The 17,156-nt window shown below is 44.6% G+C and overlaps 1 protein-coding gene across 1 annotated transcript in view; it reads left to right on the top strand.

Moving 5' to 3' along the window:
• LOC138283324 (uncharacterized) overlaps window positions 1-17,156 on the top strand; it is a 106,256-nt gene that overhangs the window by 3,993 nt on the left and 85,107 nt on the right. Inside the window, exons 2-3 of the mRNA XM_069221329.1 lie at window positions 14,991-15,054; window positions 15,436-15,573. Of these exons, the coding sequence (XP_069077430.1) occupies window positions 14,991-15,054; window positions 15,436-15,573 (202 nt within the window). The remainder of the gene's footprint in view (window positions 1-14,990; window positions 15,055-15,435; window positions 15,574-17,156) is intronic.

Below are 17,156 nucleotides of genomic sequence, written 5' to 3'. Positions count from 1 at the left end.
TTTGGTGCTAAAATCACCATCTTCCGAGCTTTCAGGAACAGGCAGATTTGAATCAGAAAACCCCATATTTCAACACAATTTTGGCATTTTACTGGGACATACCCCATTTTTACTATTGTTTGGGCCTCCTTCCAGTTAGTGACAGAAATGGGTGTGAAACCAATGCTGTGTCCCAGAAAGCTAAACATTTCTGAAAAGTAGACAAAATTCTGAATTCTGCAAGGGGTAATTTATGTAGATCCTACAAGTCTTTCCTACAGAAAATAACAGCTGAAATAAAAAAATATTGAAATTTAACCAGCCATTTTTCTCCTCGTTTTACTCTGTAACTTTTTCCTGCGATGTCAGATTTTTTAAAGCAAAATACCGTTACATCTACTGCACTCTTCTGGTTGCCGAGATATATAGGGCTTGTAGGTTCCTCAAGAACCCTAGGTACCCAGAGACAATAAATGGGCTGCACATTGCATTGGGTTTTAATTCTCTACCGGGTATACAGCAATTCATTTGCAGAAATATAAAAAGTGAAAAATAGGTATCAAGAAAAACCTTTGCATTTCCAAAATAGGCACCAGATAAGGTGTTGAGAAGCAGTGGTTATTTTCACATCTCTGAATTCCGGGGTGCCCATACTAGCATGTGAATTATGGGGCATTTCTCAAATAGACGTTTTCTTTACACACTGTCTTACATTTGGAAGGAAAAAATGTAAAGAAAGACAAGGGGCAATAACACTTGTTTTGCTATTCTGTGTTCCCCCAAGTCTCCCTATAAAAAATGGTACTGCACTTGCGTGGGTAGGCCTAATGCTTGCGAGAGGAAACACAACATGGACACATCACATTTTTACATTGAAATCTGACATGTTTTTTGCAAAGTGCCTAGCTGTAGATTTTGGCCTCAAGCTCAGCTGGCACCTAGGGGAACCTACCAAACCTGTGCATTTTTTAAAACAAGACACCTAGGAGAATCCAAGAATCCTTTGCAAACCTCCAAATTTGGCCAAAAAACACTTTTTCCTCTCATTTCGGTGACAGAAAGTTCTGGAATCTCAGAGGAGTCACAAATTTTCTTCACATTTTTGAAAACTAGACACCTAGTGGAATACACGATGGAGTGACTTGTGGGGCTCTGACCAGGTTCTGTTACCCAGAATCCTTTGCAAACCTCAAAATGTGGCCAAAATAACACTTTTTCTTCACATTTCGGTGACAGAAAGTTCTGGAATCTGAGAGGAGCCATACATTTCCTTCCAATCAGTGTTTCCCCAAGTCTCCCGATAAGAATGGTACCTCACTTGTGTGGGTAGGCCTAGCGCCCGCAACAGGAATTACACCAAAACACAATGTGGACACATCACATTTTCCCAAAGAAAATAGAGCTGTTTTTTGCAAAGTGCCCAGCTGCAGATTTTGGCCTCTAGCTCAGCCGGCACCTAGGGAAACCTAGCAAACCTGTACATTTTTTAAAACTAGACACCTAGGGGAATCCAATATGGGGTGACTTGTGGGGCTCCGACCAGGATCTGTTACCCAGAATCCTTTGCAAACCTCAATATTTGTCCAAAAAAACACTTTTTCCTCACATTTCGGTGACAGCAAGTTCCGGAATCTGAGAGGAGCCACATATTTCCTTCCATCCAGCGTTACCCCAAGTCTCCCAGTAAAAATGATACCTCACTTGTGTGGGTGGCTCAGGTGCCTGCAACAGAAAAATGCCAAAAACCTATAGAGATTGAAGGGATATCAAAGCAAGTTGATAAGCACATATTTTTCTTTAATACATCTTTTAGGCTGACTCTGCTTTAGGGACACACACAAGTGAGGTATCATTTTACTTGGGAGACTGAGGGGAATGCTGGGTGATCCTACAAAGAAAAGTGAGGAAAATATGTTTTTTTAAGCAAATTTTGAGGTTTGCAGAGGAGTCTGGGAAAGAAAATTGTGGGGGATCCAGGCAAGCCCCACCTCCTTGGACACGTTGGGGTGTCTATTTTTAAAACATGTCTGGGTTTGGTAGGTTTCCCTAGATGAAGGCCACACCCGGGACCAAAAACGTAGGTGCCCACTCCCCCCCCCCAAACACAGGTAGTTTTGCAATAGATCATTTTCATTTGTCCACTTACTTATGTGATGTTCCAAACATTACAATTGTGTAAAGAAATGCATTTAGGTTATGTTAAAAAAAAAAGACCCCTCACCCACCAACCAAGTTGTTGAAATGCTTCATCATCGGGGTCCCACCCGAGACACCTAGTGTGTCACTGGTGTGCTGGGATGCCTGATTACAGCGGAGCAGGTTTTTTCATTTTTACAACACATACTGGTTGGATTTGGCATGAGGGTGAGTGATGGTTCAGTAGATGACATTTTATTAACAAGAGATTTCACAAAAATGAAATGCACTGTTAATAACTGAAAGGCCAAAAAACTGATCCAATGACTCACAGCTCGTGAGCTGTAAAGCCACGACAAGGCACCAACCGCTTTACAGTCCATTCACACACCTTTCATACATGACATGCACAAGACCATTCACGCCACTAGCCACGGGCCCAGCACATTACAACACTTGCATCAACAGACAGCGCCACTCAAGGGCCCATCACTTACATGCGCCCACATGCCTGATACAGCAATCACACCAGCTGATGGGAGTGAGTGGACTGGCGTTTGGCTGGCAGTGTGTAGCAGTAGGCAACAGCAAGTCAATATTTATATCGCCAGCCAAGCGCCACTCCACACACAATGGCATCACTTTTTTTTTTTATTACAAAGAAACCACTAACAAATTAGAAATAATTACAAAACTACAAACACAAAAGCTCCAACTAAGTACATGACAAAAATGCCAACCATGAAACTGAACACATGAAAATATAAAACAGCCAGTTTACACTCATGGTAGTTCCCAGTATTTCTTCTGGGTGTGGTAATTCCTGAAACAGCCACCCACACACAGCCCAGGCTTTGAAGGACAATTTGGGCAGTACATTTGAGTCTCCCTCCGGAAACCTCTTTGAGCACAGACTCTACATTTCTTAGCTGGAAATTCTTATTTGAGCGTGGGAGGAATGTGCTCAACAAAGTGGCGATCTTTCAATTTAGCCACATACTCCACCACTGCTTCTCTAGGAACTCTTGCCTGTTCCACCACAATAAGGCTCTCTATCACTGACTCCTGATATTTCACAAATGTCATCTTTGACTCTGGAGACCTATACTTGAACACAATAAAAGCATTAAAATTTGCCAAGTGGAACAGGTGAATTGCTGACTTCTTATACCAAACGTAAGACTTACGAATAGCAGTATAAGGTTCCAACCTCTGAACAACTCTATCTACACCTCCCATGTGCTTATTATAATCTAAATTGCACACAGGTTTGCGCACTTCAGCAACCTGGCCCCAAACAGTCACGGGGGAAGTACTCTCATCCTGGATGGTACTTAGCATGTAGACATCCCTCCTGTCTGAAAATTTCAAAGCTAGCAGCTCATCATTCCGCAAGGCACTGCACTGTCCCCTCTCAAGTTTTTTACAGACAAACTCCCTTGGATAGCCTTTCCGGTTACCACGAATTGTGCCTCAAGCAAAAGTGTCCACTCAAAACAATTCCTTGAACAACTGCACTCCAGTGTAGAAGTTATCTACATACAAATGGTGACCTTTGTTAAACAGTCATCTACCAAGTTCCCACACAATTTTCTCAGTAACTCCAAAAGTGGAAGGACAAACAGTGGGGTCAATACTGGAATCCCTACCAGTGTAGACCCAGACATTATACACTTATCCTGTACTACTTTCAGACAGCATATACAATTTAATTCCATATCATGCCCTCTTGGTAGGAATGTACTGCCTAAAAACCAAACGACCCTTGAAGTGGACCAAAGACTCGGCCACAGCTACTTCTTTGCCTGGAACATAGACCTCTGAAAAACGATCTACAAAATGATCAAGGACAGGCTTAATCTTAAAAAGACAGTCAGAATCAGGGTGATCTCAGGCAAAGGCTAAGGCATTGTCAACAAAATGCAGCATCCTAAGAAGAAGCAAATACCAATTACGGATTATGGTTGCAGGAAATATAGCCGTTGCCATCAAGGGACTAGTAGACCAAAAAGAAGCCAGTGACGGCTTCCTTATCAACCCCATCAAAAGAGTCAAACCCAAAAACCTTTTCATCTCTTCCAAATTTGTGGGAATCTGCTGGGTAGCTCTAGAGTTAATGACATGCAAGGTAGGCGTTCCTGTCCAAAAAATGACTTTAAGGCCTGTGCGCCTTATTTATACTCATGCGTCATTTTAACGCACAGGAGGGGGCGGGCCTTAAAAAACGGCCTGATGTGCGCCGTTTTTTAACACCTGGGTGAGAGCAGGCGTTAAGGGACCTGTGGGCTCACTTCCATGGTCTCAGACCATGGAAGCAGTTCAGAGGTGCCCTTCCCTGCCCCCAGGGATACCCCCTGCCACCCTCGCCCACCCCAGGAGGACACCCATGGATGGGGGGGACCCATCCCAGGTAAGTACAGGTAAGTTGAGGTAAGTATTATTTTTTTATTTTTTAAAGTGGCATGGGGGGGCCTAATTTGGGCCCCCCTACATGCCACTGTGCCCAATGGCCATGTCCAGGTGACAGAAGTTCCCTGGGCATGACCATTGGGAAAGGGGGCGTGACTCCTGTCTTTGCTAAGACAGGATTTATTTCAATGGGGGTTGAGTGTCAAAAAATGGCGCAAGTCCGTTTTGAGCCATGATTTTTGACTCAAACCTGACTTGCACCTTTTTTTGATGCACAACCCCCATTTTTCCCTACGTCGGCTAACGTTAATCCGTAAATAAGGCGCCCACATGGCGCATAGGAATGGCGTTAGCCGGAGGTAAATCTTTTGACGCAAACCAGCGCCTGCGCTGGTTTGCGTCAAAAAATATAAATATGGGCCTAAGTCTGCCAGCGTTGTCCCTCAAATACTGCTCTGCATACAAATTAGATTGCTCAACAATCTCTTCCAAAAACACATCATCCATAAATAACTCAAAGAAATTGACAAGCAAAAAGTACTCCATATTGACTCTACTCCCCGGGAGACCTGTAAAGGAAGGCAACTCTTGCTGCTCCATGTTTGGGGCAACTCAGAGTTCAGGTCTTCCAACGGGAAACCTTTCAGCCCCAGGTTGCTGCACTATTGGCACATCATCTGCACTGAGAGTGGCTTCCTCATCAGAAGATTCCTCTCCAACAGAAACTTCACTGCCAGAATCTCTCAATTTTCCCTCTGCCTCAGATGCAGAGTCAGTCTCATAATCGTGATCAGACAATGACTCAAAAAGTATACCAACAACCTGCTGAGCGGTCATCCTGCAGCTAGCCATGATCCTTCCTACGAAACGTAACTGGACAAATGCACCACCAATAACCAGCACTGTGTAAAATAAGTAATAAACAAACTGTAGCTTTATACAAAGAGTTATGTACTGAAAAATGCTACCGCTCACTTGCCGGAAAAACCTACTCACCAGCAATTACTCTGCACAGACAAAGCAATCACCAATGATATCCCACTAAAAATAAATAAAGAAAAGCAAATTAGAAATAAGACAACACAAATATCATTGTGCACAAATCCAAGGACACTTTCACACACAATCCTGCATTTAGTACACCACCTACAAACATGTCATTCATGCAAGGCAACAATACTCCTTTGGAGTAAATTGTTTTTACTTACCTAAAGCTAGCTCTCCCTCCGAGCTCATGTGCCAGGACATAATGGTTACGTCCTCAGCACAGGAGCACTGTGCCGGTGGACGTAACCATTACGTCCCCGGTACAGAACTGGTTAAATGAACAGACTAAAACAAAATCATACCAGTGTTGAAATACTGCAGAGCTATCTGCCTAACAGTCTTCTTAAATAATAGACTAAAATAAACAAATACCATAAAATATCTGACATCAGCAAACTGCGCTTCATCATCATCATATATGAAACAGATCTTTCACTGACCACAGAATTAATACTTTCTACTCATAGTCTGCATGAACCTCAACCCATGAATGCAACAACAATGAATGAAAAAAAAATATTCAAAGCATATGCTAACCCCCAAACTGGTGTCCAAACCTTTCACTACTGAGCTGTCAAGTTTTGAAAACTCTTAGGAGTGACAACTAACCAGATATCACAGGGAGTGATGTAATATAAACTTTGACATCAGTGACAACGTAGGAATTGCTTCTGCAGCTAACATAGTCCTGTCAACACAAAGCAGACATCTTAACAGGAGTGCGTTTAGTGATCAGGTTCCAGGTCTTCCCAGCTGGTCTAACATTTACTCTACTGTAATACCTGAACCCAATGTTTTACTGATTCAAAACCTAGGTACATACTTTGCCTGGGGTGTTCAGCATGATTTCTTGGGTTATACAGCACTGCTCAGTTCTCACTCCCAGAAGGAATTACTTTGAGACTTACTCACTCATAAGGTGAGGAATCTGCTGGAAGATGTATCCATCAGAATAAAACATTACTTCCTTTCTGTATCGATATATTTGTGGCATATTTAGATGTTGAGGCACATGCTCTGCATACTTCTGCCATCCAGTGTTGGGCTCAAACATGACCAACTTGTTTGTCTTCAAAGATGTCTTTTGAGTCACCAGGTATAGTGACTCCTCCTTTGGCTGATAATGTGCATGGGCATTGACTCCATTGTTAGATTGTTTTCTTCCACCGTTTGGTTAAGATGTGCTTTGACAGGGCTCTGAGTCTATGCCACGTGATGCTCTTCGTCGGGGTTTCTCAAGTCTTCCATTTCTGATAGCTTTGGATAGTCCTTTGTTGCATTACTCTTCATTGCCTCTGTTGTTGTTCTTTCCTGTTGTTGGACTTTTGCTTATGCAGGGCCATCCCCAGTCTTTTTGCCTCCTGCCTCCCATTTTTTTCTGACATGTTGCTGTTGGCTTTTCAACTCTGAGCACTTTACCACTGCTAACCAGTGCTAAAGTGCATATGCTCTCCGTGTAAATTGTATATAATTGGTTTATCCATGATTGGCATATTTGATTTACTAGTAAGTCCCTAGTAAGGTGCACTAGAGGTGCCAGGGCCTGTAAATCAAATGTTACTAGTGGGCCTGCCACACTGGTTGTGCCACCCACACAAGTAACCCTGTAATCATGTCTCAGACCTGCCACTGCAGTGTCTGTAAGTGTATTTTTTTACACTGTAAATTCGACTTGGCAAGTGTACCCACTTGCCAGGCCTAAACCTTCCCTTTTCTTACATGTAAGGCACCCCTAAGGTAGGCCTTAGGTAGACCCAAGGGCAGGGTGCAGTGTGCAAGGTAGGACATATAGTAATGTGGTTTATATGTCCTGACAGTGAAATACTGCCAACTTCGTTTTTCACTGTTGCAAGGCCTGTCTCTCTCATAGGATAACATGGGGGCTACCTTTAAATATGATTAAAGTGTAGATTCCCCTAGAGAGTAGATGAACATGTGGAGTTTGGGGTCCCTGAACTCACAATTTAAAAATACATCTTTTAGTAAAGTTGATTTTAAGATTGTGCGTTTGAAAATGCCACTTTTAGAAAGTGAGCATTTTCTTGCTTAAACCATTCTGTGGCTCTGCCTTGCTTGTGGATTCCCTGTCTGGGTCAGTTTGACAGTTGGGTTGTTTTTCACCTCGCACTAGGCAGTGACACAAAGGGGGCTGGGGTGTAACCTGCATTTCCTGATTAGCCATCTCTGCTAGGAGGGAGGGGTGGAGTGGTCACTCTCATCTGAAAGGACTGTGCCTGCCTCTGACAATGCCGGATACAACCCCCTGGTGTGTGTCTGAGGCCTTGCCTGGGCAAGGCAGGATTTCACAAGTAGGTGTGAGTCCCCTTTGAAGAAAGGTGACTTCAAAGACTAAAATGGGTATAAGAAGGGCACCCAAATCTATAGACTTTAGAAACACTTCTGGAACCAAGAGGAACCTCTGCCTGGAGAAGAGCTGATAGCTGAGGAAGAAGTGCTGCCCTGCCTGTGACTGTGCCTTGTGGAGCTTTCCTGCAGTGCTGCTTCTGCCAGAGTAAGAGGGCAAAGACTGGACTTTGTGTGCCTTCCATCTTGTGAAGAAATCTCCAAGGGCTTGAGTTAGAGCTTGCCTCCTGTTGTTTGAAGTCTCAGGGACAGCAAAGACTTCTCTCTGCCAGCAACTGGAGTCTCTAGAGAGACTCCTGCTCTGACAAGTGGTGCCCTATCCAGTCCCTGGGCCCTTGAAAGGAAAGCTGGTGGAAATCCAAGGAAATCGACTTCGGACGACTCCGGACCAACACCGCTGCTGAATCCGGTGACGCCGCCTGCACCCGACGCGGTGACCTTTGCTGGAACGCGACGCTCTTCGCTGGCCCGACGCCGTAGCAGCCCCGCTGAAGTCCGTGACTCTGGGGAATATGCCACACCACGTCGTTCCGCAGCTCGAAGTGCACGGATTCAACGTTTCACACAGATGCCGCGATCCCAGACTTTGCTCATCGGCTTGTTTTCACTCTTCACCAAAGGTACTGTACTTGGGGGTCTACACGACTCCGTGTCCGGCGCCGCTGGTGTCGGCTTGTTGGGAACGACTCCGTCATGACGCCGTGTTAACATCTCATCGCAGCATTTAAAGCATTTTTGCTTCTAAGCGCTATTTTTGAGTTTAATCTTAAAAAATTCATAACTTGACTTATGTATGTTGGATTTTTATCGTTTTGGTCTTGTTTTGTTTAGATAAATATTTCCTATTTTTCTAAACTGGTGTTGTGTCATTTTGTAGTGTTTTCAGTAAGTTACTGTGTGTGTTGGCACAAATACTTTACACCTAGCACTCTGAAGTTAAGCCTACTGCTCTGCCAAGCTACCAAGGGGGTAAGCAGGGGTTAGCTGAGGGTCATTCTCTTTTACCCTGACTAGAGTGAGGGTCCTTGCTTGAACAGGGGGTAACCTGACTATCAACCAAAGACCCCATTTCTAACACCTGTGATATCTGTTTTCGGTTTCATTGACACGCCACTTCGGCCTATACCATCAAGTCCAGTGCTAGACAATGTGAGCACCATGATGGAAAACAATTGCCCTTTTGTTACTGGCCACAGTGCCATTACAAGTATTTGTGGGCATATCAACATGCAGGTTGTAACTCCTGCATGCTTCCAGTGCATAACGAGGCCTCCTGCTCTACCTGCCTCTCCTTCCGCTCGAAAACATATCTGGAGCCATCATGGTAGTTGGTTTGCTGGACCCACCATGGAAGAACACTGAGATGATGATACCTTCAACATCTTAGGGGAAGACGTTGAAGAAGAAGAAGCAAAAGGAGAGGTAGAACAAGTCATGGCCTTCAGCCCAGAACCTGATCCGTGGTATTCAAGGAGACAGACCTGAATTCCACGCCGGGCCAATGTCAGAAGATGGCAACAGTGAGCACCACGTCTCACAATCAAGTCAATCATCGCCCTTTGGGGTGGGGGTCCGGCGTTGAGCCCACAATCGGGGACACTGCCTTCCAAGCTGCCACTTCATCCCAGCTATGGCCAGCACCTACCTAAGACAAAGGCCATACCAAAGGTGCAGGAGACCCTCTTATTTTTCATGAACTGGTAGCATTGGAACCCCACCACCTCCCAAGCTGTCAAAGCATCATAACAGGTGCTCAAGTTCTCTGCCCTCTCAACCTGATCCTTCTTCTCCACCACCATCTCACCCTCTCCCATCTCAACCAGCACAGGGAACTCTGCCTCCTTCCCCAGAGGGCTCTACAAATTATTCCTATTGGGAGGGGTGTTCGCAGCACATAGACCCTTACAATGCTGTCTATGACCTGGAACGCCAGGATGATGCATGGGACAATTATGGGGTTGTCCCAACACGTGAAATCAGCCCAACCTCTACCCTGCCAAGCTGTCTCTTCCCAATGTTAAAACCTCCACCATGAGATCATTCACATGGTGGCCACCTTTCACAAGACACACCAACACACAATTGCAAAGGAGAATGACCTGGCGGAAAAGCTGTCACACACTTTGTGTTCCACACAGTTTATGCCGATTCTTGAGGGGATTCTTAATCCTACACAGGATGTTTTGAAAGACCCAATCAAGGCTACAATACTCACCCCATGGGTTGACAAAAACTAAAAGCCCCCGACCCACTCTACAGCAGTGGTCAGCTCCCACCAGACTTGTTGGGAGTGAACACCACAATCATTAACGGGACAATGCACAGAGTGCTGAGGATGCCCTGCCTCCAGAAAAACAGGAAATTGATGTCACAGGGAATATGGTTGCCACACGATCTGCAACTTATTGACAGATCAACAACTCCATGCAGTGTTGTCCAGATATGACCATGTCCAATGGGACAACATGGGAGCCCTGATCCACATCTCTAAGATCAATACATACAATGGGCACAGAAGATGTAAGAAGAAGGGCAAACCATGATACGGAGTGCTCTCGGTGTGGATGACACTGTCACCAGAGTCTTTAACTCAAGTGTCTTGATCCGCAGGCATACTTGGCTCCATGTCTCTGGCTTCAAGCCAGAAGTCCAGCAGCATCTGATCAACATGCTCTTTGATGGGGAAGGTCTCTTTGGGGTTCAAGTTAATCAGATGCTCCAAAAAATTAAAAAAAGACATGGACACAGCCAAAGCAATAGGAGCTCTCCAGTCTCCATCGCCTGTGCCACTTTTCGTTGCTCACAATTCCATGGCAGCACTGAAGCCACCTCGCTGGAGGCCTCCACCTCCTACCGGAGGCAACAGCACCAACTACAAGCATCCCTAGCTTATTCTAGGGATGACTATAGGGGAAACAATCACAAGGGCAGGGTTAGTGGTGGTGCTACTAAGGCAGCTGCCTTTTCCAAGCAGTGACTTCCTCTTCCTTCCCACTAATCACATAATACCTGTTGAGGTATGCTTGCAGGGGTTTCTACCGCAGTGACAAAGCATCGCCCCAGACCAATGGGTTCTGTTGCTTGTAGAGCAGGGTTACTGGCTATAACTCACTGGTCACCACCAAACATCTCCTCTTCCGCAAACCCTCCCTCTCACCAGAACACCATCTCATCTTCCAGGAAGAAGTAAGTGCATCTCTTACTCAAGGGAGCCATAGAGCCTGTGCCATTCCAACGAAGTGACAAAGGAGTGTGCTCCCTGTACTTTGTAATTCCCAAGAAAGACGGGTCCCTCAGGCCCACACTAGAACTCAAGCCCCTCAAAAAGTACATCCTGTTGGATTATTTCCATATGGTCATGTTCCATGAGGGCATCACACTATTGCAGAAAAGTGGCTTCATGACCACCCTCGACTTGAAGGACTCTTGTTTTCATATCCTGGTCCACCCTGCACATTGCTGCTACCTTTGGCGTAGCCCTTCGGGGTAGACACCCTCTCCAGAGTCTTCACCAAATGCCTTTCAGTGGTAGCCGCTCAGGTCCGGAAGAGATATGTCCACATCTTTCCATATCTAGATAACTGGATGATAAAGAGTGCAAGAAAACAGTAATGTTTGGGTCACACACAGGTCACCTTAGATCTTCCCTGCAATCTAGGTTTTACCATCAACCCATGCAAATCCCACTTCCAACCCCTCCAAATACAGCCCTTTCTTGGAGTAATTCTGAACTCAGTCACCGGCAAAGCTTAACCCAGCATTGCATAGGTCAAAGCCTTCCAGCTCCTGCTGCTTCTCTATAGCCATATCTTCAGCTAACAGTAAGAATTTTAATGCACCTCTTCGGCAAGTTGGCCTCCATTATTGTCATTTTTCCCCACGCTGCTTTACACATGATTAAGCAAATCAATTGGCATTGGGTGATCCACCACAGAGTACATCCATTAGTGCAGTACCTTCTGGGAGTGGATAATGACTTTACAGACCTTATCAGCAGGCAGGTCAACAAGCCATTAGAGTGGGATAGCCACTTTCAAGACTTGCTTATGTACTTTCCAACATAGGAGTTTTCCTGACAAAGATCTGTTTGCAGCCCCACAAATGACAAATGCCCAAGCATGGCCTCCAGGTTTCCACACCCACAGTCCATGGGCAATGCACTATGGCTGAACTGTTCAAGGACGTTTGCCAACATTTTCTACCTTTCCTACTCCTTTCATACATGACTTGGAAGCTTTGACAGACCTTCATCACCCTTGTCCTGGTGGCTCCCACGTGAGCCAGACAGTTGTGGTTCAGAACCGTCCTCAAGTTACCTGTAGTACCCAACTAGAAGTTCCCCAACAGAATGGACCGTTTCACTCAACACCTGGGCACAGTTTAGCATCCCAGTCCAAGGCACCTCAACCTGGTGATCTGGCAACTGAGTTTGATTACCTCAGTTTGCCTCCTGAATGTATAGCCATCCTCAAAGAGGCTCACCTTCTATCCCAGCCTGCTATGCAGCAAAGTGGAAGAAGTTTGTCCAATGCTGCCTTCCCAAACACATTGATCCACTAAAGCCAACAGTGCAGGACAATGTCTGTTACCTGTTTTACTTGCAACACTCAGGCTTGGCTTACAGATATGTTTGTTTACAATTGGCTGCAGTGGCAGCATACATACAAAACAGGGAACAATCTTCACTATTCAGAGTTCCTATTACTAAGGCCTTTATGGGAGGATTTAAGACAGTTATCCCTCTCAGGTTATCCCATTCCCATCATGGAATCTCAATGTAGTCCTCACTAAGGTCATTGAACCCCCTGTTGAGCCCCTTTATTCTTGCCTTCTCCAATTTTTCTCTTGAAAAGTAGAGTTTACAGTTATGATCACATCCCTCAGGTGTATGAGTGAGATCCAAGCTCTTATACTGGAACAGCCCTTTTTGAAGGTTCACATTGACAGGGTACTCCTTAGAACTAATCCAAAGTTTATACCCAAGTTGATCTCTCCTTTCTATCTCAACCAGACAATTGAACTCCTGATGTTTTTCCCAGACTCAGTAGCAGAGAGAGCCCTTCACACATTAGGTTATTTGTAACCCACACTAAACCACGCAAAGGCTGTGCCATTTCAAAAGCAGCAATAGCTCACTGGCTAGTCAAGTGCATCCAAACCTGCTATGCCAAAAGGAAGCTCCGAAAGTGATGAATGGAATGCTTAAATTAATCTTAACTGCTGGTGATTGCCCATGACCGCATCCCAATCCTTTGTTTTTCACTCAGCTTGGACTCAGACATATCCAATTCAGCCTTGACCCTGCTCCAGTGGGAAAATTCCAGCCTGAACTGCCAGGATAGGTCCTTCTTGAATCGAACGTAATGAGCAGTCCCCTCGTCTGTGGTCACTTTTCAACAGTGAGTTTGTAGTTCTCAAGAAATAGAACAGTAAGGCCCTCATTATAACCTTGGCCGTAAAAACCACCTACCGCCGCGGTGACGGCTGCCAAAAGACCGTTGCCGCACCTACCAGCAGTCCTTCGTATTATGAACACAGACGGATTTCCACCAGAGGGATGGTGGAAATCCGGCTGTGGCCATGCTGGCGGATAGCGGTAAGTTGGTACTGCTGCCAGCAGCAGCGCCACACCAGTAGACTGCCGCTGGCCGTATTAATATGGCTTGGCGGGGTTCTGCTGGTGGATGCTGCTGCTGGCAGCAGTGCCCGTCCCGTCTCCTGCCGGAGGACCCCTGATTACAGGTAAGTCAAGTCTCCGACAGGGGAAGGGGGTGGAGGTGTTGTGTGAGTGTGTGGGGGGATGTGTGCATTTCAGTGTGTGCGTGTATGCGGGTGTGTGTGTAAATGGATGTATGCATGCATAGATGTCTTTTGGTATTGGTGTGTGTATGCCTGTGTGTGCGTGTGTGAAGGGAGGGGCATGTAGGGGGTCTGGAACGGAAGGGGGTTGAGAGGGAAACTAGGGGATGGGGAGGGGGGTGGGGAAGACCCCATCAGTGACAGGGAAGGGATTCCCTGTCACTGATAGTGCCTACCATCATGGTTTTCATGGCAGTAAGGATGTCACAAAAACCATGGCAGTAGGTGGGGTCGTAATCCTGCAGGTGGGCAAGTGAATGCCGTCGGGCTGGAGAGTGAAGTCTCCAGCCTGGTGGTCATTACCACCATGGCAGTCAGTGTGGTACATTGGCAGTTTGGCTTTAGCCAAACCGCCAATGTCATAATATGGAGAAAAGTACCACCAGCCTGTTGACAGTACTTTCCTCCATATTTACGTGGTGCCAGGGTCATAATGACCCCCAAAGTGTACTGTTTGTCACGTTTTCCAGGTGGATGGTGTGTTTTCCTGATTGTTCAATAGTAAAAGGACACATTTCTGCCGTTTTGGGTTCCTTAAGGGCAAGCTAGTGAACTGTTGTCACCATTCCCAAGCAAGGGATATCATCGATTTATCACAATTTCATGTAGAATTGGTGCATGCTTTTCCTGGTGTTCAAACAAGAGATTGGTTTGTAATAAATCACAGCAACATTCATTGTTCTGTAGAGAAGGGTGTTCAGTGCTGAGCCGTTCATGAATTCATAGAGCACTAAATAAGCTGAGGCTTATTAATTAACCCTCGTGTGCAGTAGAATGAACAGTGCCTGCACTAACATGAGTCTGGCAGCGTAGATATGTCCATTTTCTTACTATGAAGAGGAAGCATGTGTAGCTCACTAATGTGCTTAATTATAGAGAGTGGAGTATCAGTGAAGCCATTTTGTGGCTTCAGATGGACTATTCATAGTTTTGTAGGTTTGTTGTGAGAGAGAACGAGAGAACAGTTTAAAACCTTAACTTGATTCAACAGATTTAAAACGTCAGCTTTGTCATATGCAGCTCAGAATAGGCATTAAAGTTTGAGCTTGTGCAGTCAAAAATTCTCCAGGAGAGAGAATTGTACAGGACGCCCTAATGAGCTGTCACTCATTTCACGGCCTGTTACTGACCTCCTGCCTCCTGACCTCTGATCACGGCCTGTTACTGAACTCGTGCTTTATTTTTTTGTACTACAGAGCTCCAGGCTTTTTCAGCAGGTTGACTTTTCTGGAGGAGAGTACCCGCCTGCAGCATATGCGCGTAAGTAGCCATAACTGTAATCATCAAAGCACTTGCGAACAGGTAAACCTAGTCAGTGAAGGAAAGCATCATCATGTTAGAGATGGATAAATATTTTATTATGGCAAATGGTTAATACGATTATGCTCATCTTTATTAAAGTAACTTATAGTGTAGGAGAGAGACCAGAGTAAGAAGAATAGCATTGGGCAAAGGTCCACCATTTTTCAACGTGCTTTTTTTCAGAAATGCTATTTTTTTAATCAGCTAGCCTACTCTCCTTTGAGTCTAACATAGATGGTGGATTAACTAGTGAATAACATATTAAGAACTTCTAAAATCAGGCCTGGTAATGTAATTGAGAATGTAAATGTGTGAATGTGGGCTTTCTCTGCTTGCCAGGTCGTAACCTTCAGGCACCATGCGCCATGATGACCCTTGCTACAGAGGCTGAGCTTGAGAGGTGGATAGCTTGTAGTCATTTATCGAGAACTCTAATGGATATAAAACAAGCACTGGACGCCCTACCAAATGATCCAGGTAAGGACCCTAGGAAATGGAATAATACTGCACCTTTATTATTACAGCTAGACGTGCCTCTAAAGCAACGTTTCTATCGCACAATCTGGCCACCCTGAAGAATGATGTATAAGTAGTGGGAGTGTTTAGTAATTAGATTACCACACATTTCTCCTGTTTCAGGAAATGTTCATGCATCACAGAAGTAGCAGCCAGCAAGAGAATGTGGCACCCAAATGCAAAATAGGGCATCAGGTACAGTAGATGTTCAGATTATACCACACGTTTAACCACATTATTTTGTGTGGGTTCACTAAACGTAAGGTAATACTAAACTTCCTACACGGAGTAACAGGATTCCTATATCAAATTATTACCCCAAGATTTAGTAGCCAACTCAAATTTTTGAATGACATTTCTGAAATTGTTGTTAATATAATCCCAAAATGCATTTCTACTATTGCAATAAAACAAAGTAACATCAATGAAACATTGTAATAGAGATAAAGGACCTGGTTTAAAGATTGACAGACGTGGAACATCGCCAAAAAACAACAGATGTCACGTCCACCCTATGCCTATTCTTGTCTGTGGTCTCAAAATGGGGCAAACAGGACATATGTTGCTTTTTAGAGGATGTCCTACTCCCCCCCGCCCCCAACTCCAAATCAAGCTCAAACTACGAAGATACTTTTTTGATACTAGACACTCAAACCTGATGATATGCAAACAATGTGGCAAGACGAACAAAAGTCAAAGGTAGCATATTATGCCAAACAATGTGATTGAAGGCAAAATGGGCAGCAGATTCATACTAGACATAATTGTCAAGTTGATTCCCAAATGACAGCGAAACATTAACTCATAGGCTTATGGCTAGCGTTGGAGTACATTTAAACGTTTGAAACTCACAAAGAATTTTGTGATTACTCCTTGGTGACTGCCAAAATCACAGCTTTCCTGGTGTACTAAAATGCACAAATGCAACGTGTACATTTATGCATGCATCAAAACCTTTGAACTTTTAAACTTACAGAAAGACAATATTTCCCCATGGATAAGGCCATCCAATAACCCCCTTCTATTTTGGGGTTGTTCTTGCACAACTCCCATTTGGATATAGATATAATCCTGAACTCCACAGAAATAAATCTCCAACTGTATGTTAGATGATAATATGTGTTTTTTAATACCAACTATGGTCTTGTAATCGTAATTGAAGGCAGGCATGTATCTAAGGGCCAGATGTATGTAGGTTTGGCTTTACAATTTCCTAATAACGAATCTTAGCGATTCACTATTAGGAAATCGCAAACTGGGTTTAACACTGTTTGCGATTTCCAATGGGGATGCAGATTACCTACGTCGTCAGTATACATGAGGTTGGTCGCAATTTGCGACTTCACTGGGAATAGTCACACTCACAGGATTGGTGGCCTGCTGAGGACAGCAGACCACCATGTCTGTGACTGCTTTTTAAATAAAGCAGTTTAAAAAAAAAATGCAGCCCGTTTTCCATAAAGGAAAGCGCAATGCATTTCAAACAAAAAAATGTAAAGTTTTATTTTCACCTTTTCAGAGTAGGAACCTGCTCTGAAAAAATA

Source organism: Pleurodeles waltl, chromosome 3_1 (assembly GCF_031143425.1).
Source record: "Pleurodeles waltl isolate 20211129_DDA chromosome 3_1, aPleWal1.hap1.20221129, whole genome shotgun sequence".
NCBI classification, from domain to species: domain Eukaryota; kingdom Metazoa; phylum Chordata; class Amphibia; order Caudata; family Salamandridae; genus Pleurodeles; species Pleurodeles waltl.
The sequence above is the reverse complement of the archived record's forward strand: the minus strand, read 5'-3'. Positions and strand labels throughout refer to the sequence as shown.